At 36.6% G+C, this 26,849-nt stretch overlaps 1 protein-coding gene across 1 annotated transcript; it reads left to right on the top strand.

The window, feature by feature from the left end:
• Positions 1–235: 235 nt before the first annotated feature.
• LOC145688920 (heat shock 70 kDa protein cognate 4-like) lies at positions 236–25,946 on the top strand. Its single transcript, XM_081763087.1, has 3 exons — positions 236–446; positions 7,207–7,565; positions 24,081–25,946. The coding sequence occupies exons 1-3, from the start codon at positions 239–241 to the stop codon at positions 25,407–25,409; spliced, it is 1,896 nt and encodes a 631-aa protein (XP_081619213.1). The 5' UTR covers positions 236–238; the 3' UTR covers positions 25,410–25,946.
• The last annotated feature ends 903 nt before the right edge of the window (positions 25,947–26,849 follow it).

Below are 26,849 nucleotides of genomic sequence, written 5' to 3'. Positions count from 1 at the left end.
GAGCCAGTGTTGCGCACGAGACCCAAGAAAATTCTTGACTCGTCTCGAAAACAGACGAGATTTTCGTATTCCTCGTCTCTTAACAACACTACCTGCCAGTGATGGCATAATATCTATTATCACTATTTTTACAGTAGTAATAGATATTCTGTTCTATAGCCACGATAACCATGACTGCTTAAACAGTGGCCATACATTTTCGCTTATCTATTTTGTTCTTCATTTGTTAGGTGACATTATGGCGGAATATGGGCCTGTGATAGGCGTTGATCTTGGAACAACATATTCCTGTGTTGGTATATTTGAGAATGGAAAAGTGGAAATTATTGCAAACGACCACGGGAACAGAACAACACCGAGCTATGTAGCATTCACAGACACTGAACGTTTAATAGGAGAAGCTGCTAAGAACCAAGCAGCAATGAATCCAGAAAACACTGTGTTTGGTAAGTATATTTTCTCTGGATTTCAATATCGGTTAGTTTGGAATTTGCTGTCCCTTTTCAGCATCGAAACAATATAAGACGTAGGCCTACAGACTAACGTGGCATCCAAACTACACGAGTTCTCACCATAAATCGAACATTTCACTCCAACGTCGAAGGCGTATGTGCTCACCATATACCCACGGAGCAGTTGAAGAACTCAATATCAATGTGTGATAAATAATACTACAGACCACTAGCAGATAATATACATTCAGAACCTTATATTAGGAAGTAAATGGTTGCACCAATACTTTACTGTGTGTTTTATCTATTCCTAATTAGTTGTATTTGAATAGGATCTAGTGTTTTTAATAATTTCAAATTAAAATATACGCAATCATGTATTTACTTTCAAATGGGTCGTTTGGATTCCAGGAGACAAATTTGAAATTCGGCATTTCATGAACAATTCATGTTTCTGTTGTTTCGGCAACCAAAACCATAACTACTATGTAGTTAATTGACTTAATTTTTTGTAAACAACAAATCACTTCTTTTTTAAAAAAAAGTACCCATGTATAGAAGTTGATTAATTGATTGGTTAAGGTTTAATGGAGACGTCAACATTGAGGCTATTTTTGTCCACGATTAGCACGATTAATCAATGTGTGGAAGTGAATGAAGGCATTAGTCCAGTGTTTTTAGACTTGGACCTTTTGGGATCCTAGCAGTCTATGCATGTTGCACCTCTGGATAATTTCACATTTATCGTTTTGGATTTTGTCCATTTGAAAATTAAAACTAAAATAACTTCGCAGAGGTGGAGTGTAATTCTACAAACAAGGTAAGCTCCAGATAGGATAATATGGATATCTTATATGCACTGTAAACCTGAATGTTTGTTTGTATGTTTATGTACTATAAATATCCATACTATTGCCTTTGGCGTACTTTCAGATGACTGGGGAAAATACCATAGTCTATTTACAATTTTCAAAATGCATGTTGTGAATGGTGATTCAGAATTTATGGTAAAAATAAAATACCTCAAGAGCTCCTCGAGTTAGGGAAATGAAATTCGGTATTATAAACTCCTCATTAAAAATCATTGGACATGTTCGAGCGCTTTTCAATATTCTGTTCCTAAGGGAAGAATGGAGACAATTTCTATAAGATTTTAATTTCCCATTTTCTATTCATAAAATGGAAAAATAAAGAAACGCTTGAATCGTTTAAAATAAAGTTTTAGAATAGTTAGCACTTGAGTTGATCTGCCCCATGCCGTAAACGTCGCCAACATCTAGTGGTCTACTTACCGGTAAAAGTCGATCGTTCATAAATCGAAGCGTGGAAGGGTTACTGCTTTTGTGCCACTGGCAGCAGAGTTTCGTCGATTCGAAACAGATATCTAGAGTCGGGGTGTTGAACTTACCACTGAAAAGAAGCGAGTATTTCATTTTGGTCCGCGCTCATTCGATTCGTCGAGGAGAATTGCGAAGGGACCAACACAAAGTATTATGTGCATGCGAGCATTATTATATATTATATTTTTTTCCTGACGAATTGTTCCTAAAGTAAAATCTGAGGGTCAATAGTAATCCCTGCCTCTACATAATGAAGTGAAAAATCTTGAGATGAGTTCGTACAATTGTATAAATGTAGATGGCAACTCTCTCTTCGATCACTAGAAAATGAATATGGGAGAACTATGAAAAAAAATTAAATAGACGCGCATTATTTTGGTGTAAAATTACATGGCGAACGCATTTTATCTGGTCCTAAACGGTTATGGTGGAATACACACAGCTAAAGGAGTACTCTGATTGTCCAAATTAAAAAGACCTCAACGATTTACCCCTCTACTAGCAAGGTTTTCTTCATCGCCAACAAGGAAGAATATGCGCCTGCTAATCATAAGGTTGGTGGTTCGCGCCCATTACGTGGTACTTTTCTTTTAGTGCTTTTCAGATTCACCTTAATGTAAACAAATTATGCATATAGGCTATTTAACATAGTATTTTGGGGGAGTAATTTTGTGGTTCATTGGAGTTTCGTCGCGTCTGTGCCGCTGCGCTGGTGAGTCGCCGGTGGTATAATTTTCAAAACGGAAGTGAGGCCACCGCAGATTGTCCTGCGGGGCCGCCAATTTTCGGCGAGATGTCGCTAGTTGCCCATCGGTGGTCCACCGATTCTTACGGCATTTAGTGGGTTCTTATAATTAAACTTCGGTTGAACTGTACATATCCTGATAGAGAAGGAGGTTTAAAGTTTCACAAAGAACAACGGCTGCATCGTTTGAAATAAATTTTCAAACAAATTTACCACTTGAGTAAAGTTGGGCTTTTATAACTTCACTTCGATTAAAAAATTAACCACTTCCGGTTTGAATATTGAGTTAACGGAGGAGATAGAAATAGTCTTGGGACTCTAAGTCGATTGCAAATATCCGCATTTCGATATCTCTTTACAGTTTTTGCTTGTCGAGGTACGGACGGACGGACGGACAAAGACGTTCGATAAGACTTCCGACACTTATGCGTAGCATAATTTGGAAGCCTAATAACTAGGAGCATTCTATGGTAATGTGTGATTGGTTACAAAATGGATGGTTTTAGCCAATCGTATTTGTTGAACTGAAATAATCATTTTCTATGTTATGTGATTCATCTGTAACAGAATGGGACAACCAAGGTTTTAGAAGTAAATAAACACAGTAGTATTATTATATTATTTGCAGCAGTGTTTCTCAACCTTTTTCGACTGACGGCACTTTAATGAACATGCAGGACATCGCGACACACTTGTTCGATATTTTTATTATTATTATCATTATTATTATTATTATTATTATTATTATTATTAATAATAATAATAATAATAATAATAATAATAATAATAATAATAATAATAATAATAATAATAATAATATGTAAATTATAATAGTGTAACCCTAAAAGTTTTTATAATGTAATGACTACGTAGTACCGAGCATTATTGCTGCCGCTGGAGACATCGACTAGTCTCTCTCAAAGTTGATTTTAACTAACTATTTTTAAATTTTTCATGACTCTTAAATTCTAAACTTTCGTGACACATTGTAGGGGACTGCGTTACACACCAATTTGTCACGACACGTTGAGAACCGCTATTTTCTTAATTTGGGCGAACGAATTGTTCAACACACAGTTTCACTCATGTTTGATGCCACACGATGATTGTGCACTCTCATTCCTGAACCAAATATTTTCTCAAATATGTGGAAGGAAAGGTAGATCCATATATACTTTCGCCAGCCGTTCAATATAGCTTCCTACACACATAAGTCAGGTGGAAAAAATCAATGGCATATAGCCTTGACATTTGCATGAAAGAAACAGAAGCACCAGTCAAGTTACGATTAGTTGAGTATAACGATTACTCTAAAAAATAATCCTATTAAATTATGAGGAAACATTATAGGTTTGAAAATATATCGATTACAACGAAAAATGTATGATAAAAGTAACCGTTACCGGTACCGTAGTTACATATAATTTGTTACTTTCAATTACTACTATTAATATTGTATGTACATGTATAATAAAGTCAAGAGCAATAGGAAAAGGCATATCTAGGCGAACTCTTAGAATACACATTCAAGATATGAGTGTAATTATTGCAACATTTGCCATTCAGAATTCAGAACTCAAGGACGATGGATTGACGGACACAGATATCAAAATCTTTCGTTGTATACTTTGTACAAGTTCGTAAACATTTTGATTTCACTTTCAATTTATTTCAATCGCCTAAACATGACGGGCAAAGATTTTTTTAAAGAAGGAAAAAGAGGACTGCAAAATTTATTAATTTGTTTCGTATAACGTTTCGTAAAACGCTTTCTGTTGAAAAAAGTAATTCCAGGTTCAATGCGCGAAGAGTAGACAAAATTTTAGGTATTGACTCTCTATTGTCATGTAATTTCAAGAGTTACTTAAATGAAAGTGTAGAGAACTTTGGGCTAAAAATCAAGAAACTAATGGTGAACATCATGAAAGTCTTTTCCCATCAATAAATAGCCTTTCGCTGCTGGTAACCCCAGGTTAGTGGTGGCTATACGATATAATTAATAGTCTGAAGACGTAAGAGATCTCACGTTTTTGTGTTGAGTAAACTCAGAATTAATGTAAATAATTATTCGAACAAACGCTTTATAGCGAGTGGAAGTTAAAAACTTAAGTATACCTGATAGTAACTCCCAATTTTGATATTAATTGAAGCTTTTTCGATTTTTTTCTTAATTTAGCACTCAGACAATGATATGAAACGTAAAATTAGACAATGCTGGAATGATTTAGAAATTTTTTTCAAGGTTTTTGTTATACAGCTCAAAAATCGGAAGGCTTGCCTTGTAACACAACAGCTTTGTAGCTTTAGTTCACTATCTAACATTTTGTTGGTAAAATGTGGGCTTGATTTCAAAATTAGACTCATGATAGCCGAGTCGGAATAGTGCTTAACTGATAACTGGGCGTCTTGGGTCCAATTCCTAATGTGGACTGATTTTCTCATTTCACCCTCGTTCCAATGCGCCTCTGAGATTCACCCAGCTTCATTACTCTGGGGCAATTTGGAGAAAACATCTAAGCCGGAGCTTGGGGTTATCTATATTAACTCCGAAAGTCGAAATCAGAAAGTGTGAAGCTTTCGCTTCCACACACAAAACTTGAGCCTCCATGGCTTATTTGTGCGGAGTGACTTTTCTTTCTTAATTTACCAATCAAAATTAGTATATTATACATACATTTACAAAAATAAATTAGAAAACTGATGGATGTCATGGAGATAATAAGGTGGAAGCAGTAAGGTGGACCCTCAGTTGCCAGTGCGTCAAATAATTATTTTCATGATCATAGGGTAAAAATACCAATACCGACATACCATTTTACTTTTGGCCCTAAACTGAAACTAAATGGGAAGAATAAATACATCTGCATCTTTATAAACTAGTGTCTTTATTCTGTTAAACTAATTTATAAAATATAGTGCATATTGATATTCAGGGACCTATTTGTTTACATGTTTGGTGGCATTATACATCTAGAAAGCAGACCTCAAAACGGACATATCTGAGTTACGTATTGGGTAATATGACAATAATAAGGTAAAGCACTGAAAATAAGTCCCAATAAACATATGACGAGGTACCCTATTATTTGTCTATAATCTGTTCCAAGTTTCTGTCAGTAGTTGACCTATTACGTAGTTGAATAATGGAAGTAACTAGCAATATTAGTCTACATAGTTAATTTGAGAACCACAAATAAACCTTAGTTGTAAGTTAACGTCACGGAATGTAGGAAAGATTCAAATAAGTTGTGTAGCTTGATTACACTGGTTTACCATGTACTGGCAATAATCTCTAATGTAAAGACCTTTTTCTTCACTATCACAGTCAGCATGTGCCCATATTTCACAAGGTATGCACTGAAACAACTCCTTTCCGCAGCTGTGTTGCGAATAGAATCTTTCACAGACTTTACTCGACAAGTATTGCCATAAACATCACCCGACATTTCAGTTCCACTCTACAATGGGATATATCATAGCGAAGTATAGGTATGTTGGTTTACAGACCAATAAAGACAGGTATGTTGGTTTACAACATTCCCTAACCTTATATTCCGGACACGTTTTCACGTCAAAGAATCGTAATTAACAAAAACGCCAAATTGATTTCAGCCCATGAAGCTTTAAATTATACGTGGAGTAGTGAAATCGGTAACTTACCTCTCATTAGTTACACTACTGTTCTCTTGAAGATAGATAAACAGAAACTTTAACAGTAAGCAAAAATATACACCACTAGTCACAAAACAATAGCGTATAGGAACTAGTTTCAACTATTTCAACTCCACCTACTTCACATAGTAAAACACTTTATAAGATGGTTTACCACCTAACAGTCTAGATTAAAGATTGTGTCAGTTTACCCTATCTATGCCAGCTTTGGTCATTTTTCTCTACTAATTGGTTCAAAGGGAAAGAATAAGTAAACATAATGTATTATGTAGACAAATGTTTTACTACAATTTTGTCATTTGTAAGATGTTAGCGTCACAGTCACTAATTACCTACTTTGTTAAATGAATATGTTTATTAAAACTTGATAAGCTGAGTAAAAGACATTGGCTGTGGCTGCGTTCTTGTAAAGATAAGAAAATTAATTCAAATATATATTTTGGTGTAGTTTTAACTACTGCAAAGTTGTACTTTTATGGACACCGTCCGATAGATTATGCAAATATTTACTTTAATACATATTTTCGTGCAGTGAATTTCACAGTAGGATAAGAATATTATTTTTATATTTAAGGCAGAAGGAAGTAAATCTTAAGAGAGTGTTTCATATCAGTTTCGTTCTGTTATTTTCGAAGCAATTAATAATGGGCAATTTTTTTTAAAGAAACGTATGGAGGTATTTAATTTTAAACCTACATGTTTACTCCCCTTCCTGACGAAAACGACACCGTAATTTACAACTTAAAAAGGGAAAATGGGCAATGTGGCTCACTGTTTTTTCTACTATTAGTTAATTTGAAAATAATTCGTGTGGTAAACTTTTGTAGGAATATAAGTTTGGAGTTAGAGAGTAGGGAGGTAAGAAAGACTTCCACCAGTACCTTGAAACCAACTTTGCAAAAATTTCAAGTGATGAATTGCGATGTACCGTACTTGTTGTTATTGTTTTACATTTTGTCTTAGAGTATTACTTTTATTGTTACGTTTCTACTTCTAGATGCTAAGCGCCTTATCGGAAGAAGATATACAGATCCTTCTGTCCAGGAAGACATACAACATTGGCCGTTTAAAGTTATACCGTACGGCGAGGGAACTAATATTGAAGTAAAGTATATGAATCAAACAAAAACATTTTACCCTGCAGAGATCAGTGCAATGGTTCTTGGGAAGATGAAGGAGACAGCAGAAGCCTATCTTGGTAGAAGCGTTCACAGAGCAGTAGTTACTGTCCCTGCCTATTTTAACGATGCACAGAGATCTGCAACTAAGCTGACTGGGAAATTATGTGGTCTTGAGATTCTGCAGATTATAAATGAACCAACTGCAGCAGCTATTGCATACGGATTTGATAAAAAGGTATAGTTTATGTACTAAGAACTGTTACATGTATATTTATACGGAAAATGATTTTCAATTCATTTTCAACAATTGAATGAATCCCCTCTTCGTTGCTTTTATTTGAATAGCACCTACCACTGAAGGCACGAGTCAGGTGTCACCGGGTCATGACTTTTGTCCAGGTCACTCAGACCTGAGTCTCGCCTCTCACACCTGGTCTGTTCCGGCAACCCGAAAACATCTAAAAAAAAATATTAGCTTTACAGCATTACTGCTTAATTTTGTAGTAGATCAATGATGCCCATTACTAGAGCTCAAATATTCACCTATTTGGTTCGACTTGTAACACTTCAACGTCTCAAGATATCATATCTTGAATATTTCAAATATAATGTCATGTTTATTCACCTTTCGACATTAAAAAATAGTACAGTAGTTTCGAACACAGATTGTACAAAAATATGTAATAACATTAACACTGTTTGAATTGTAAGAGCGACCCACTATTTTAAAGAGAAAAGTTAATCCAATAACTCGGTTTCTGAGATGTCCTTGCCGATGTGAAACGTTGAATCGAAGAAACCATTCCTACCTTCACTCTTTGCTTGTTTGCAACCGCAGTGGCTTATTCTCGGAAATTCGTTTCAATCTGGACAACTGACGTTTCTACTCAAACAGTGTTTACAGAAGCTAAGACTGTAGAACCAAAATCCCCAGTCCCTTTCTCGTCCAGCTCATTTCCCAAAACACTGCATGTTGTTAGTAGCATTGATCTGAAGCTACCATATCGTCACTTACCATACAACGTTACCAAGAAACTACGTCAGGATACATATCGTTGACTTGACACCCTCTCCTGTTTCAAAGAAACTGAAATCGCCATGTTTGTAGGTTATCTTCAATTTCACATAATCTGATGTGTTGGAAGACGGCTAATGGATAGTGTGGGGACAGTAATCGTCCATAAGACAAGGTTCTTCTTAAACATTGATCTTTCGCAATATAGCGCTTCTTCAATGAGCACAAATTGTATCAATTGAGTCAAGGGCGCCGATCCTGAGGGACCAAGGGTGGCCGGGCTCCTCAAAGCTCATGTAGGCCCCCTATTGTATTTATGAATATACAATATTTGGCACAACTTGAGTGCAATTTGTCTTAAAATATTCATATATATACCTTCTGCATCTGAATGCCCCCCAAATTTACAGCGAAATCGGCGCCCTTGTCAACAGTGATCTTGTGGAATTTATATACTTCGTCACTAACCACTCACGGACAGAAAATTTATTCTTACTCTACAGGTGTGACATGCCTAGCATCGCGGTCATGCTTTCCATTCTCGCTATACTAAACACAGTTTCCTGTTGCAAGTAGTGATGTCAACCGACTCGGTTCAATTGAGCCAACAGCTCGAGCCGGCTCGAATGGAATGAGCCATTGCCTCGGTTCGGCTCCGCTCAGGTGAGCTATCGGGTCGAGTGAGTTGAGTCATCGCTCGGTAGACATGATATATGAGCGGCCTTTCTAATCTCGGCTCTGTGGTGAACAAGCCGTAAGCCGAAACATTTAAACCAATTGCTCCGTTAGAGTCGGTACATTTCATTTTCAACACATTCAAATGGATCGCGTTTGGTCGCTAGAGATTAAATCGAATGTCGCTTACTGTATGTCCGGCTTAGTGGGTCTTCTTGTGTCTATCATCTCCTTAAAGAAACCCTTGGTTCGGCTGTGAGGAGGACTGTTACGAATCAAAGTTCTTGTAAAGTCAGGTGTAAATTTCCAACTCGATAAACTTCTTGTATGTTTATCTTGAAGAGTTAATGGATTTAAGCAGTGTTTAGTAGTTTTCATTGGTTCAGGTGAGTAGAGCTATGGTTTTCTTCCCCTCCTTTGGTTATGACCCGAGTACGCACACGTAGAAGGTAAGTATATTGTATATTCGCCATTTGTCAACATTACTTTAGTATGAGCAGTGATCCGAAAAAATACCTTTTCGCTACCTTTTAAAAATAGCTGCACTACAGCTACAGCTACACAATGAAATTGTAGCTCGCTACAGCTATTAGTTAGTTTTCCAAAAAAGAGCTGAGCTACGGCTACTTTTAAAATAACAGTTACTCTCTACAGCTATTCACTACTTAAGCTTTTGTCACAAATAGTTTACTTAGCATCATGTATCATAATATATGTTATGCCATCTTCATGCGTAACTGAACTTAAAGTTTGGTTAAAATATTACATAAAAGTTTCGTCTGTAAATTTGCATTTCAGCGTTCACTTTTCTCCTTTTAAAGTATATAAATTGCCTCCCTAATATATATATATATATATATATATATATATATATATATATATATATATATATATATATAGTACGGTGTATATGCTTTCGCTGCTAGAATGACACACGTAGGTCCATTTTAAGAGTTACTATCCTTTTCACCCCTTGTTAACACGCATTTTTTTTTTCAGAATTATATTTTGTAATATTCCTCTCTCAACAAAATACAATAAACTTACATTTGCCTAACATACATGTAACGCGTATTTCCTTATCACGCTAAAGATGTACAATCCAATGTTGGAAAACAATTGAAGACAGAAATAAGAAAACAATCATATATTCTTCCTAGTGATGAGCGCAAGAGTCTTGCATGCAAGAATCTTGCAAGAATCTTGCATGCAAGACCAAGACCAAGACCAAGATCAGGAATCCTGATGCAAGACCAAGACCAAGACCAAGGGGTGCAAGACCAAGCCAAAACCAAGATCAAGACCAAGACTCTTGCGCAAGAGTCTTGCACAAGTACCGGCTCGGTAGTAGAGCAGTCACGTGTGGTTATTGGGGTCCCTGGTTAAATCCCAGTTTGCGCCATGTGAGCTTTTTGGTGGGCAAACCCTGTGTGAATGGATTTTCTCGGGGTTTTCCTGTTTCCTCCTACTTTCTGCATTCCACCATTTTATTCATTTCTCATCAACACCGTCTTCCTTAGTCTCGATGCATAACGTGGGACGTTAAACTAGATATTTCATTTCATTTCAAAACATATTAGTGGTGTTTTTCTTTCGAAACTAAAGAGAAATGTAGTATTGAACATTGGTAATTCCGTACACCATAGGTGCCGACAACATGGATATGGCATTGGCTACGAGGCTCAAGCATCCGTTGGAAATTTTTAATGTGTGCTCATAAAATTAATATCAAAATAACATTTACATGACATTGACAAAACTTTGTTCATGTGATCGCAAGCTTGATTTCGTGGCCAGATGCTTATACGTTGAATAATTGTTTATTAATATAACTTTTAGCCTCCTGTATGCCTTTATACGGCACACAGTGTTCGGAATGACCAGAAAATGCTGTGAAACTATTTGGGAGCGTATTGAGAGCGTGGTTTTATCGATATGGTAGTTTTTGAAGGCGCATTAGGCTATTTTCGATTATTCTGCTGTAATGAGAATAATAATTTACCATTTATGGTCAGTGTTGCTGGTTGCTTATATAGGTAGCGAAAAAAGTCCACATTTATAAAATAAGATTTACAATTACCATCTTGGGTCGTTATGAAAAAAAAAAGTAATTTAGAGCCTGTGGTAATGTCATTCTTATTAAAATTGCAGAATAAAGATCAGATTTAAACTAAATAAACGTATTGTTGGACCGTAACGACACGAATAATGAATTTAACAAAAAATCAGTCCGTGTAAGAAATGTTTACAGAAACGAAACTATTTTCGCAACTTGCGTATCTGAAAACAAAACAGTGAGAGTTGTCCAATCAACTACAATAAAAATCACAAAATTCGATTGTAAAATTAATCACTTTCAAAAGTCTCTGGTGCCCATACATGAGATTGGCAATGGATATTTAAAAGTTATAAAATTTCGTTCGGCATATTGTTATGATTTGGGGCATTCTGGGTCTCAGCGATAAAATTACCGGGTCAGACGATGACCAAAAAAAAAAAGTTTTCCTGTATCATTTCTCGCGATAGCTGCGGAAGTATTTCTCAAGACGTCTAAGCTTCCTCATTTAGCATCTCTTTTGGGAGAGGAGCTACGGGTATAGTAAATTCTTCAGCGATTTATCATGTACGCGAAGACATGTCTTGGTGACAAGATGACACGACACAACGGGACTAGCAGTCAGTCTCTGTGGCCATTGAGCGCGATCCCAGACTCATTGTAGCTCGCTACGTTTGTCAGGTAGCAGGTAGTAGCAACTAGTTCTAGCAAAAATCATTAATGGGGAGACCACAAAAATTATTAAAATGAAAATGAAACCTTGGACTTGTTAGGAAAATGTTGAAAATCTACAAATATACAGCAAAGCATTGATTTTGAATAAAGTTATAGTGTTGTAAAAATGCCCTCAGTGCGCATACGAAGTACCTCAGAGGCCTGCCATTGGCCTTAAAGGATTGCTATTGTTCTGATCAACAATACCAATATTTAGCATTTCATAAGTATCAACATACTTCAGAGTAACAGGTCCGTCATACTACCATACACAAAAAGCATTTTTACAAGGACGGCCATATCCACTTTCGACAGGTATTTCCACACGAACGAGTGATGCCAGGATGAAAATCAGATGTGTTCTATATAGAGTGAACATTCCCCTACTACAAGATTATAGACGTTCGTTCCAGTGATAGAGTTCATTTTGGGAGTTTTGTCCAGCTTTTTTGTTATTTCGACCACTTTGCGGCACATCGAAGATTGAATGATGTACCGTTATACAACAGTGAATAATCCATATTCACAAGCGAGAGTGATTTTGTACGGTTATTTCAATATAACTTGGAGTTTGATACCGTTATTTTGTATTTCTAATAGAGGTAAAAAGTAATATAAATTAAGTTTACACAAAAGACATAGACAGTTGTAGACTGAGTATTAAATCCGTGCTAAGTGTCAAAACGAAAATATTGAGTAAACAGCTCAGATGTTACTTTAGAACTGATGTGACATATAGGCATGCGTCACATTCTGGGGATTATTTGAACTACTTCCACAGTGAATACTAGGTAACCAATTTTTCACTGAATAGGCCTAGTGTTAGGCACATAGCAACATTTTACATTAGACCGAACTTTTCTATTTTTGGCACTTAACAGGAAAAATGTTATCCCTTATATCCAGAGAAAAAAATTACCTATGAAAATCATAAGCTTCCTTAAAAGCAAGACTTGCAAGACTCTTGCATGCAAGACCAAGACCAAGACCAAGACCTGGTGTACAAGACCAAGACCAAGACCAAGACCAAGACCTGGTGTACAAGACCAAGACCAAGACCAAGACCACCCGAGTATTGGTGTCGTTCTTGCATTTGCTCATCACTAATTCTTCCCATCATCATATAAAAAAAATTACTAAGAATTGAGAGGAAATGTTGGAGTTACAATTTTTTTTGCGTCCTGGAAAAGATTTATTTGTAGCTGTAGTGCAAATTTCGCTAGAAACTATAAAAAATATGTAGCTCTGCTACAGTTACAAGCTACAGGTTTAGAATTGTAGCGCTGCTACAGCTAAAGCTAAAAAAATTGTAGTTAGCTATTGTAGCTTTGCTACAAATAGCGCGCTAGTTCCGAACGCCGAGTATGAGTTATATTAGTAACAACTATCAACTAGTGTAACGAGCCGGCTCCATTGGGGTGAGCCATTTGCTCGGTTCGGCTCGGCTCAGGTAAGCCATCGGCTCGAGTGAGATGAGCCAGCGACTTGGTTCAGCTCGGCTCAGGTGAGCAATCGGCTCGTTTCGGCTTGGCATACGTAAGCCACCAGCTCGGTTCGGCTCGGTTCTGGTGAGCCATCGGTTCGAGCAGCCTCGGTTGTGATGAGCCATCGACTTGGTTCGGCTCGGCTAATGTGAGCCACTAACTGAGCCGGCTCGGTTGGGGTGAGCCATCAGCTCTGTTTGGCTCAGCTCAGGTGTGCCAATGGCTCCAGCCGGCTCTGTTGGAATGAGTCATCGGTTCTATTAGGCTCAGCTCAGGTTAGCCATCGGCTCGAACCGTCTCAGTTGGGTGATCAACCGGCTCGGCTCGGTTCCACTCAACTGAGCCGGGGGCTCGAGCAGGCTCGGTTGAGTGCGCTGTTGGCACGGCTAATTTCTAGGTTCGGTTCGGTGGTGACTAAGCCGTGAGCCGAGCCGCTCTATCCGTTGACAACACTACTTGCAAGCAATTGAAGTGCGAACTTTCTTACATCGCTGACTCAACAGTTGTCATATGTTCCTCATTCAGACCGGTAGGCGCTCTACCTTAGCTTTACAACCAACCAGAATCAACCCAGGTTGATTGTCGGAAATCCGAATTCGTACCACGGCTGTAGAGCTACATTCGAATTTACAGCCGACGTAGTTAAGTTAAGCAACGGAATTACTTGAAAGGAGTAGAATGCCGTACTCTATTCAGTTTTCTACAAGACCTATTATAAAGTATTTTTCTTACGAGTTCCTTGACATACGTAGAGCGTGCATATAGGTATTTGTGGTAGTGGTCATTTTATTTCTGATAACTGGCGGTGTCTGTTTTTAATCTATCTCATTTTTCAAACTTCAACAACAAGCGTGCTGATTTCCAATGATTTCGGAAACAACGAATCATTCTTCTAAGATTACCGCATGTGTGATGCTGTAGAACTATTCGAATATAATTACTATCGATACTGCTTGTGTTTACATTTAAGGATGCGTAGACGACGGTCCACGATGACGAGTTCCATGTTGGTCTACGGAATTCTGTGAAGCTATCCTGGCTAATGGGCATCGAACTTCCGAGAATGTTGAAAAATTTTGTAAATAAAAATAATATTATTTTAAAAAGAAGTATGAATAGAATAAGCATTTCTTTATTTATTTTTAAAATATGTGGATGGGCACAGACCCGTAGCCAGCCCCAAAATTTAGGGGGGCCCGGTCGAAGTTTGGAGGGGGGCAATCCAACCACATTATAGTTCATCACCATATTATAGTTCACTTGTAAGCCTACCGTGAAAATTTTAGGAGGGGCCAGTAAAAATTTAGGGGGGAACGGCCCCCCTAGACTCCCCTGGATACGGGCCTGGATGGGCATTAATTTATATGGACAATCTTTTTTTTTTTTTTTTTTTTTGTATACATGGTTTCTAACTTACATGTGTAAGTCACCACATGACTGTATTAATTTTGTTTCATTTAATATAGACATCAATACTGATGTACGTATTATTACTACTGAAATTATGGTTTTCTTCAGAGGAGATATCTACACATGATACTTCACAATTATTCAAAACAAATCGCTAGACATACGACTAGAATTCAGTCAATTCATTATGATTTATTATATCCCACTTTACTTCCCTGCAATTCGTAAAATGTACTAAACGTGTGCGAGCCAACTCATACTAATGTCGATGCCTATGAAAACCATTAGCAAAACAATCCAAAATGTCTGCAGTTTACAAATTATAATCTAAGGTCATCGGTTCATTCCCCTGGTAAAATTGCCATAAAATTTTTAATTACTCGTTATAACGATCACTAACACGTTCTCCTTCCTGTTGTAGTTTCAGAATTTCATACCAGGTCTGAAAATATCTACTGCATCCCTTAATGAGTCCCTGCAAGTATCCATTGATTTTGTTCACCTTGTCTGGTGGTGATCCTAATAACTGCATCTATAATAAAAGTAAGAAACGATTTTGAGAAACCTGATACTAAATTTGTAAATAAGACTTCATAATATGCATAAATATTTTAAGAAATAGAAAATATATACTTACTTTTTTCTTAAAATCCACAAATGCTTCGATACTATCTTCGTATATTGTATACTCTTCTTTCAGTATAGGGTTTTCCCTTTAGCATTGTCTTCTTTCAGTATCAAATGAAAGGCAATGATCATTTTTCTAATGCACGTACAGGAGTACACTAAAAATACCTAGTACGTTCGAACACTATAACAAGTGATATCAACTCCACACCGCTATGTATAAAAACTACACTGACACTACTGCTACCTGGAAGTAAAAACTTGTAACATTTATTTTTGCCTTCACCTCATGCAAGTACGTATACAAAAGATAATTGGTCCCTCTTAGACGTATCTAATAGTGATGAGCGCAAGAGTCTTGGTCTTGCAGATTTTGCAAAAGTCTTGCATGCAAGATCAAGACCAAGACCAGGAATCCCGATGCAAGACCAAGACCAAGACCATGGGGTGCAAGACCAAGACCAAGACCAAGACCATACCTGCAAGACCAAGACCAAGACTCTTGCGCAAGAGTCTTGCTCAAGTACCGGTTCAGTGGTAGAGCGTTCATCTTTGGCACTGGGGTCCCTGGTTCAATCCCAGCTTGCACCATGTGAGCTTTTTTGGGGGGGGGGTATTGACCGTTTGCGTAGGTTTACGCGGGGTTTTCACGTTTCCTCCTACTTTCTTCAATCCACTATTTCATTCATTTCTCATCATCACCATCTCTCTTAGCCTCGATACATAATCGTGGCACGTAAAACTAGATATTACATCATTTCAAAACATATTAGTGGCATTCTTCTAAAACTAAGGAGAAATGTAGTATTGCACATCGGTAATTCCGTACACCATAGGTGCCGACTACATAGGTATGGCCTTCGCCCCAAGGATCAAGCATCCGTTAGAAATTTTTAATGTGTGCTCAAAAAATTAATATCGGAATAACATTTTCATGACATTGACAAAAACTTGTGTATGAGACCGTAAGTTTGATTTCATGAGCGGGTGCTTATACGTTGAATAATTGTTTATCAATATAACTTTTAGCTTCCTAAGGTATATGACCCACGAGGATTCAGCGATATAACATTAAATAATAAACAATCCATATTCACAAGTGAGAGTAATTTTGTACTGTTATTTCAAATAACTTGGAGTTTGATGCTGTTTTTAGTACGGTATTTCTAATATAGGTCGAAAGTGTTTGTATAAGTTGGGGTGAGGTGAGGTGATTTTGAGTTTAACGCCCTTTTCAGCAGCGAGGCCTACTGACTAACGTGAAATCCGAACCAAATGAGCTCGAATCGCCAGGAATCGAACCCTGTTCTCCCACGCCAAAGGCGCGTACGCTAACCGTTTAGCCACGAAGGAGCTCTTGTATAAGTTGAGTTTACACAAAAGGCATAGACAGTTGAGTCGTTTTTACTTTTTATTCAAGTTATACTAAAATATTAAGAGGTTTATTTATTATCGTTATTATCTTAATTTTTCTTTCTCTTTTTTGGCCAACATTGCTAACATATCATCATCATAGCTATTCTGCCATTATTGGCAGGTCACTTATTGCAACTCAGAAGCTTCGATATACGGTGGTCCTCATCTAGTCTCTTTGTCTTGACGTAGCAATTTTCTGTTTTAATAGCTTCCTTCAACTACAGTCTCCTTTGCCCCCTCCCTCTCTTTCCTTCTACCATATTCTCTAGCATGTCCCTCAATAATCCTCAGTCAATGTCCCAACCAGTTCCTTTTCCTCCTCTTAATTACATCTAAAATTCTTCTTTTCTTCCATACTGCTACTATTTCTAACACTTTCTCATTTGTTTTCCGTTCAACCCAGCTAATGCTCTCCTTTTATCGAAAGCCTAAAATATTTTTTTTCATCGCTTTTGCGTAATGTCCATGTTTCTGTTCCATAAAATATATATTGGAATCAGTAAAACAAAATCTCAATATTTAATTGGAAGTGTGTTCAATATAAGGATTAGCTCATCTTAGTTGAGAATAAAAAAATATATATCTGACGCTTTTAGAGTGTAAAAATAATTTAGCAATTTATGGTATTTCAGTAATCGGTGCCGTCTTGATTTTCTTTCATGCGTATCCCCAATTTGGGAAGTAGTACAGTATTGAATCTGTTAAAAAGTATAAAAAGATTACGAAACGTTGTAATTTACCTTATAAGTAGTGAGGGGTGCGGACCCATTAAAAATAATTAAGGTTATCACCTAGGTTGTATACTATCTTCATACTTACACGAAGGTAAACTATATTTCATTTAGAAACATACATTGTATTTCCGTTACTATTGTCGCATTGTAGAATTTATCCAGAGTAAAGTTTATGTATGAAAAGCATAAGGTTTCTTAAAAGCAAGACTTGCAAGACTCTTGCAGCAAGACCAAGACTGGGTGTGCAAGACCAAGACCAGAACCAAGACCAAAGGTTCCAATGCAAGACCAAGACCAAGACTGGATGTGCAAGACCAAGACCAAGACCAAGACCACCCGGGTCTTGGTCTTGGTCTTGCATCTGCTCATCACTAGTATCTAGTAGTATATCACCTACAATATTCCTGGATATTCAAGTTTTGAATTAAAAAAAAAAAAATTACTAAATACTTTTGGAACAATTTCAAACGGACCCCAATAATTTCATACACAACAATACACATATTTGTATATATTCCTAGTCAGGTACGTACAAGTCTGTGCAAATTTCGCGATCAGCAATGCAACACAACTACCAAAAGCTTCATTCTGTACTAGCCTTTCCAATTTTCTGCAATCTATAATCCGCAACTAGCAAGGGCTTTATTTCATAGTAGACTTAGCAAATTTATGCAACCGTTAATACAACTACTAAGGTCTTCACTCGATATCTCTGTTTGCAAATTTTGCGCTCAAGGAGACAACGTAACTACAATTACTTCATTTCATACTAGATTTAGCAATAGTACAAAAATTAATAGAGTTAGCAAGGGCTTCATTCCCTATCAACTTTACACAAATTCTGCATGTGTCATCGCAGCCCACTCCTTTTCTCAACATTTTCTATATTACTCGTTCCAAATTATGTCTACACTGTTCCATAAATGTTCTCGCAAAATTTGGGTCTATGTCTGAAACTCAAGTAAGAACTTTATTCCATACTAACATTGGCAAATTTGTCAAACCAGTCACAGATTGCAACACAGTTTTCTATCTTCGCAAATAATACTACATAATATAAAACTATTTCAGTTACAAAAACTGTGTAAATTATCATAAACTGAATTGTAAATTTCATTTCTCATTCACGTAGTCAATTTCTATCAACCATCTATGACATAATTCCTTTATTCAAGTGTGTTCAAAATGTTTCGTCACAGTGAATTATTATTCACTTTCAAACCATTACATATCTAAACTTCCTTTTAAAATTACAAATTACACAGAGAAAAATCCGTTCTCCGGACAGCGGTATATTGTACAAATTTACGGTATCCTCTTGCTCACTATAGAAATCAGTACGGATCATACGTTATCCATATGCTACATAAGCACTGCCCTTAGATGTTACATCATGCCGTTGCAGGATGTCTGACATCTAACAGTTTTCCGTATATCACATGCATATACTTTTGTTACCTTCGTCAGCTATATGTTATATACGTCCATTTGTATGTGAGATCCTGACCGCCTACATTGTTTCATACGAAAAGTACGTATGGATGGAACACTTATACAGAAAGTATTATAAAACATGCGTTTTCAGTTATACGTCTACTGTACGTTAAGTCCAAAAACTACAGGAATTACGCATGTAACCTATCTTTTTAAGTATGCCACCTACAATTTTTTTTCTCAGTGTACTATTTCCTTTTAATCATCTATCCGTTTCTTAAAATAAATTTCCCTACATTCACACAAATTGTAACAAATAAGCTCATACTTTGAGGTAAACCTGTATTCAATGTACCACACCAAGTAATTTCTCAGTTTTCTATATTATAAGGATTTGACAAATGTAGTGATATGGATATGATAATCTGTTTAAACAAAGTGAAGTGATATTTTTTGTTTTTTCATATGCTTTTTTAATTAATGTATGAAATGTTTACATAAACTTTTAGGGCTTTATGCAGAGTCGTTTTGACGTATGATTAGCGTCATACTAAAGGCCTGACTTCTGCAGGAAATGTAAGTTAGTCGATCTCTTGAGTGTGGCACTAATCACGCTTCACAACGACTCTGCATAAGGCTTTTAAAGTCTAATTAAGTCCACTAGTTTCATGATCGGGATTTACGTATTTAAAGAACTTCTCTAACGGCCCATCAAACTGATCCTAACTGAATTTTAACATATTAATCAACATATAAGCTTTAATGAATGAACACTAATCTCAGCATCACTAGAGATAGCTCAAATCAAAGATTCATTGCTGTCGATAAGCAAAAGCTTGCTGTTAGTTCCTATCTTGTGCCAATCTAGTTATTATTAAACTAGGGTAATTTAATGTACGGTTTTACGTCTTGGAGAAGCTACCTTCAGTAACACAACCAACAAATGGACCGAGGCTATGCATATAACGTCACAAACTACGTTAACATTAATACAACAGGATGTGGTGCTTAGTTAGTCGGAAGAAAGTAGTATTGTTGTTATGTGAAAGTGCAGAGTTCTAAGTTATTTTCCTTACTCTGAGTTCAAAGTGGGACACTCTGTGTATCTAACTGTGCAAAATATCAAGACTTCATTTGGGCTAGGAGTAATGAACACATATGCCGTTAGTTTGTGAAATTTGGTGTTACTGATATAACATTGAAAAATGAGTCCTCGGCCACCGACCAACATGTTCTGATCAGCTCCCCAGGAATGTGATTGAAGTAAACCCTCGAAAAATATGTTCGTACAATTGCAGTGATGGCGTATACTGTACACCATACCTTTGGCATTGGGCTTCTTCCCACAATTGATAAGGTGAAAAAGTTGAACTGCCGCATGAATTGACATTGATCAGCAAAGATCTTTGGAGTTTTCAAATTTTCTGAGAGTAGAAACAATCGTAAAGACTTCCTGCATTGGATCATTTATGTTGAATAATGAATGCACAACTGCAATCATAATCGGTCAGACAATTGTTGGATCGTAATCAATACACAGGATGGTTTCCAAAGCCACTTCTCCACCGGCAGAAAGTTGTTGCTTGTATGGTGAAGCAGAGGTAAAAGTGGGTCTGAAAAGGTGAGGGAACGGTAAGTAGTGGCCTGACGTCCCCCTGCCTATTTTTGCCCATTGTATATTTTTAGGAATTGGGTTACGCCGTACATATTTTTTGGAGGACGCCCCCGCTTTTCCCCACACTTTTACCCCTGGGTTTAAGGTGAATGATTTATCAAGTCTTTCTTCGTCGAGGCGAAATAATAACTAAGAATAATTATAGTGCTGAAAACCTTCAAATGCATTGAAAACTTGTTCTCAACCATCCAGTAATGGTAAACAAACATGATGTCCTCATGTTAATGACACTAAACGTCCACATATCGCTCAGAGGACGGTGCAGACCGTCCATGAGTTGCAGTATAAAAACCTTTCGCATGCGTGTTCTCCAGACATCTCTCCCACCAACTGCCTCCTCTGATGGCATACAAAACACTTTTTGGCCGATAAGAACTTCCCTGACGATCAGCCGGCGCAACATTCGGTTCAAGATTTCTTGACATCGCAAATTGCATACTTCTTTCTTCATGGAATGTAATCGCTGGTTGAACGTTGGCAAATGTGTGGCTTTAACGGCCGGATACCAATTTGAATAACCTGCTATACTGTAGTAGTTTTTTTTTCTCAGACAGACATGCCAACCTCACCAACCCAATACTTCCCGGAACTTTACCTTCCACTCCGACGTTCTTCTTAGTCTACTGAAAAATCTTGTCCACAAAAGATCCCCAAGTGATCTGTACATCCATGCAACTTACGTGCTCTCCTGAGTTTATACATCTTCATGTGATACTGAGCCACCACTTATACGTTTCAACTTTCTCAATTTGATCATTTGCTTATGAATTTGTACAGGTTAAGTTCTACTGCATATTTTGTTTACGAAGCTTCTATTTTCTTCTTTTATGAGCCTTCATTTTTAATTTATTGTATATTGAAACGAAGATAAGTTTTGCAGAAAGAAGCATTTCAGACGGTTAGTCTTGTTTATATTGGCTTGCTGAGTTTTTTCTTAATTCTTACCATGTCTTCTAAATATTTACTCATATTCTTTGCATCATCTCCGTAACGTGCATCGGCTATCGAAACTTCATGTTGTTTATATACATTTACTTAAATAGCAAGTTTCTTAAACATCATCAGAAAGATCCAGTTTTCTAAGGTATCGGTTTGCTTACAAATACTCTCTCTTTTTTTAAAAGAAAATCTGAGAGCTTTCTTCTCGTAACAAACATTATTACATGTACAAAGTCGTTCGTCAATCTTACGATCCTCCTGAGAATTTCGAATTCTTCTAAAATATAGTCATTAATCCTATTTATTTTAACTGAATAATATGTGTTCTGTAAAATCTATGCGTGCTTCGTGAACAGTACATTTTGTAACCATTTTTTTCCTATTTGGATCATATAGAATATTTGAACCAATTTAGATCTGTTACGTTTGAAGACACTCAAAACATCTCCAATTAATTAATATATTTGGGAGATTAGCAGCGCTACAAAAATGTTAGATCTTTCAGTAAGTAACTAGTAGCGGTATTATAGTAATTTTTGTTAAACAGGAACGCTAGTGTTCGTTCTTCCCATTCGCTAGCATTTTCCCTCTATATCAGAAAGATCAGTAAGATAATTGCGCTAATTAATTTATTCCTCCACTTTTAATTGTTTGACTGGAATACAGTCAGAAGCTGAAGCTTGTGTTTTCTAATTTTTCAATCAGGGGTTCCGTAGTGTACACTTCACTGCCCTTTCATCACTTCGCATATGTATAGTTTTCACGAAATCAAAATTTCCATTTCGTCTATCTGAAACGTTCTGGAATATTCTCGTTTTCATTCAAGACCATGTTTGTTTAACTTTTATCACATGCCGCGAATTTTTACATGTATTTTTATTAGTACTACCTTTAATCTTGGGTAATACTTCTGTCTAATTCATGTATTCCTTTGAAACAAATGTATATTAAGATAAGAGGTCCATATTTGTTCTTTTATTTATCATATTTATTATCTATGTCGACATCACTGATCACAATGTGTACGAAATCTTTCTGAAAAATAACCGGACTGGTGATACTGTTTTTATATTAAACTAGGAAATAAATGGTGTCTCTTTCAAAGTATTCTCACTGTACTCTAACACAGAGTTCCTCAATTTCTATGCTAGGCAAGATGAAAGATGTAACGGGAACATTCACTACTGTGAGAAATTAATTGTGGAATTTTATCTTTCATTTTATCCCAGTTGTTGTGTTTCACATGCTTGTATAATATTTCATTCTCTGTCGTAGTACTGATTATTCAAGACCATGATTTTACATGTATATGTTCTTTAGAAAATGATGTGCTGTGTTGAGTCAAGGACAATTTATTCTGTACAAAACGTTGCGGAGCACTACTCTAACGCACTTTTACATCTGTCTTTGACACTCCACTATGCATTTGTGGGAGGATTCTACTGATATGTTCCGAAATCCCATCATTTCGGCCTTCTTGTTAGCCTCCATTTCTTTAAAATTGGTTGTGTTGATTATCTCTTCCGCTTGAGGAACCAAAAAATTACAGGTAAAAAGATCTGGTGAATAGGAAGTTGCTTGAGGACAGTGATGTTCTTCTTGGCCAAGAAATGCTGGATACTGAAAGTGCTTGGTTGTCATCAAGCAGACACGATTTGTTTTGCAATTTTTCCGGTCTCTTCTTGTCACTGTGCGAACCAAACGCCACAAGACGTCCACATTGATCTCTAGTCATGTGGCAAGAACTCATTGTGAATAATGACACAATATCCAAGAACGTGATCAGCATGACAGTATAATTTTGCTTTCTTCGCCCTAGATGATGATACTTTCACATGTCTTGTTATTGGATTCTGATTCGTCTAAGATACTCATGTCTTATCATCAGTGATGACTCGACAAAGCAAGTCATATTCTGTCTGAAGACATATGATGATGTTCTGACATACCTGTATTCGGCACTTCTTCTGATCATTTAACATCCTTTGCACCATATTTGCGCAGATTTTCAGCATGTCCAAATCTTTTGTGACAATCTTCGAAATATAGTTCTTTCATATTCGAACAGTCAGCCGATGGTCACTATACAACACCTGCCTTACCCATTCCATGTTAACGTCAATCTACTTACTGAAGACCTACCGCTCCTAAGGTCATCTTCCTCTACTTCTCTTTGAAACTGTTGTGGCACTCAAAACCAATTATGCATTACATAGTGTTCTCTCCAACAACTTTATCGAGCTTACAAAGTGCTTCTGACGAAGTTTTCATCAACCGGGCCAGTAATTTTGGGTTATGCGTTACTCCATGTTTCTCAGTTCTCACAGTTGAACGACTGAAAGTACAAGGACGTAAACAAAAGTATGTTAAAAATAGTTGAAGACAAATGAGATTACAAGCAAGACATCATATTACATGATTAAGTAATTTAAACACCCCACCTGGACCCCTATAACAGATCAAGTCCGGGTATTTTTCAGACAGACCATCTATATAAATATACCATCACCTTGTGTATATATGTATACAATATGATAAAACTGATCCCTTTGCATTTTCGTTCCGTTTCAGCTAAAAAATGAAAGTAAAATTATCGTTTTCGACTTCGGGGGAGGAACATTGGATGTATCCATTCTCATAATAAAAGATGGTGCTTTCCAAGTAAAGGCAACTGCTGGAAATACACATCTTGGCGGGGAGGACGTGGATAATAGATTGGTCAAAATATTTGTGGATGAGTTCAAGAGAAAGCATAATAAAGATATCAGTCAAAACAAAAAGTCGATGTGGAGGCTTCGTTTAGCTTGTGAAAGTGCTAAACGTAACCTATCCAACAGCAAACTTGCCAATATTCATGTTGATTCTTTGTTTGAAGGCATAGATTTCAGCAGCTCGCTGTCAGTAGCTCGATTTGAAGATATTATAGCTGATTTTATCCCTAAAATTTTGGAACCTGTCAAGAAAGCTCTGGCCGACGCTAAGATGGATAAAACAGAAATTAATGAAATAATTCTTGTGGGTGGGTCTACTCGCATTGTAAAAGTTCAAGAAACGTTGAAGCAGTTTTTTAATGGAAAAGAACTTAATAAATCAATTAATCCCGATGAAGCCGTTGCATACGGAGCGGCTATACAAGCAGCCATTTGCGGTGGTGACAAATCAGTCGAAATTAAGGATATGGTTTTACTTGATATTATACCTCTCTCGCTAGGCATGGAAACTTCTGGTGGCCTCATGACAGTATTTATCAAGCGTAACACTCCAATACCCACAAAGGAAACCCAATACCTCAGCACGTTTACTGATAATCAGTCTACAGTAGAGATTAAAGTGTACGAAGGTGAACGTTCTATGGTACAGGACAACAATTTACTGGGCACGTTCGAACTTTCTGATATCCCTCCAGCACCACGACGAGTGCCTAAAATAGAAGTCACTTTTAGTATTGATATAAACGGAATTCTGAATGTAAGAGCAGTTGAAAAGTCAACAGGCAAAGAAGGTCATATTATTTTGACGAATGACAAGGGTCGTCTGAGCGATGAAGAAATTTTACGTTTGATCGAAGATGCAGAGAAGTTCAGAGTAGAGGATGCGAGACGTAGAGAGAAGGTTGAAGCAAGAAATTCTCTGGAGTCCTACTGTTACAACATGAAAACTACTCTTGAAGATGAATCAATCAGGTATCACATTTCGGCCACAGATAGAAGAACTATTACGAATGAATGTGCCGACGTTCTTCGTTGGATTGATGTTGATCAGTTTGCTACTAAGATCGATTATGATCAGAAATTGAAAGAGCTAAAGAACATTTGCAATCCTATTATGAAGAGAGTATACGAGTATGGACATCGTACTATGAGGTCTGACGGCTATAGAGAAGTCGAAGATATTGACTAGTTGTTTCGCAAGTTAAGTGGAAAATATAATCATGAAGATGACAAGAGAAAAGAAAAACTAGATAAAAATGAAATTGTAAAGCTACTATAAACGATAAATTTACTCATACTGTAATTAACGTAATGTGCAAATGGGACAAGAGTAATGATTGCAGAAAGTTAAAGTACAAGTAATAAGCGCACTGATCAAAACTGAAATCTGTTTTCACAATATTGAGTAGCTACACCAGTACTAGTAAGACGTTAGTTCAGTTCCCTTTGAATAAAACAGAACTCTTTGGAATACTTCCTACGCTGATGATGCAATAAACACAAAAAATGTAATTTCCCAGTAGAATTTAGGCTAAAATATTTCCTAAATTTAACTCATAAGAAAGACTTTTGTGTACTCAATGTTAAACAGCTCTTTTACTGAGCTGAGACAAAATTGAACTATTCAACCCATATTTGGTCGTGTTTCTGGGCCGCTGAAGATGCTATCTTATGTATGATGCCTGCAAGTGTATGGCGTATTGCAGCAGGAAGGACTTGTTTAATAGTTGGGGCTTTAAATGTGAAGACATGTTTTTCCTTATCTTCTCATAATCACTTCTGGTGGTGTGTGTTAATAATTGTAATGAGTCACTGAATTAAAAACAGTGTGGTTTGTTACGTGGATTCACATCAAATGCTAAACAACAAAAAAATAAAAAAATAACTGGGTTTAGTGGGTTGCGATCAAGAAAGTAATCTCAACAGTTCTATCATTCTAATGTGATTTTTCTTCATATTTGAAAGAAGATGCATTTATTTACACAACAATACATGTTGGCTGTGTTTCGATTCTCACTTTATTTTATTTGGATTAACACAAACGGTAGAAACACGTAATAATACGGAATTTCTATATTGAATTAAGAAAAAATGTGTTTTAGTTTATTTCTGCTTAGAAATAGTGCAAATATATAATGTGAGAAATACAGCTCTCGAGAAGCACTTCGATCGTACTTAATCAGATTTATAGGAAGTGGCATTAACAGAAGAGATAATTTAAAAATATAAGTTAGTCATTGTGAAAATTTTGCCGATTTTTTTAACATTACTGTCATGCAGACTTGGTTAAGAGTGAACAAGTGATTTTAAGATAAATTGTGGAAATGCAAGGTTAAGTACTGAAGGGCTGGTGGCTGATAGCTTGCTGCAAAGTTTTAAACATTACTTGATTTTTATTCACCATTGTCTTAAAACATGAGTGTGTTGTAGATGAAAAAAGTGTGTATGGTCCTGACACTTAAGTGCTTTCTTCCTATTAAGTCCTGATTTTGCAATAATCATATAAGGTATATAATTTGTGAGATCCTTTAAAAATTGAAAACGCATTTTAGAATATTTGAACTAACGTAATTCAGGAATGTACATCAAGTCGAATATACTACCTTGGTAGTTTAACCCTTAAACGCAT

This window comes from Thermobia domestica, chromosome 7, assembly GCF_964235325.1.
Source record: "Thermobia domestica chromosome 7, izTheDome1.hap1.1, whole genome shotgun sequence".
Classification (NCBI taxonomy): Eukaryota; Metazoa; Arthropoda; class Insecta; order Zygentoma; family Lepismatidae; genus Thermobia; species Thermobia domestica.
The sequence above is the reverse complement of the archived record's forward strand: the minus strand, read 5'-3'. Positions and strand labels throughout refer to the sequence as shown.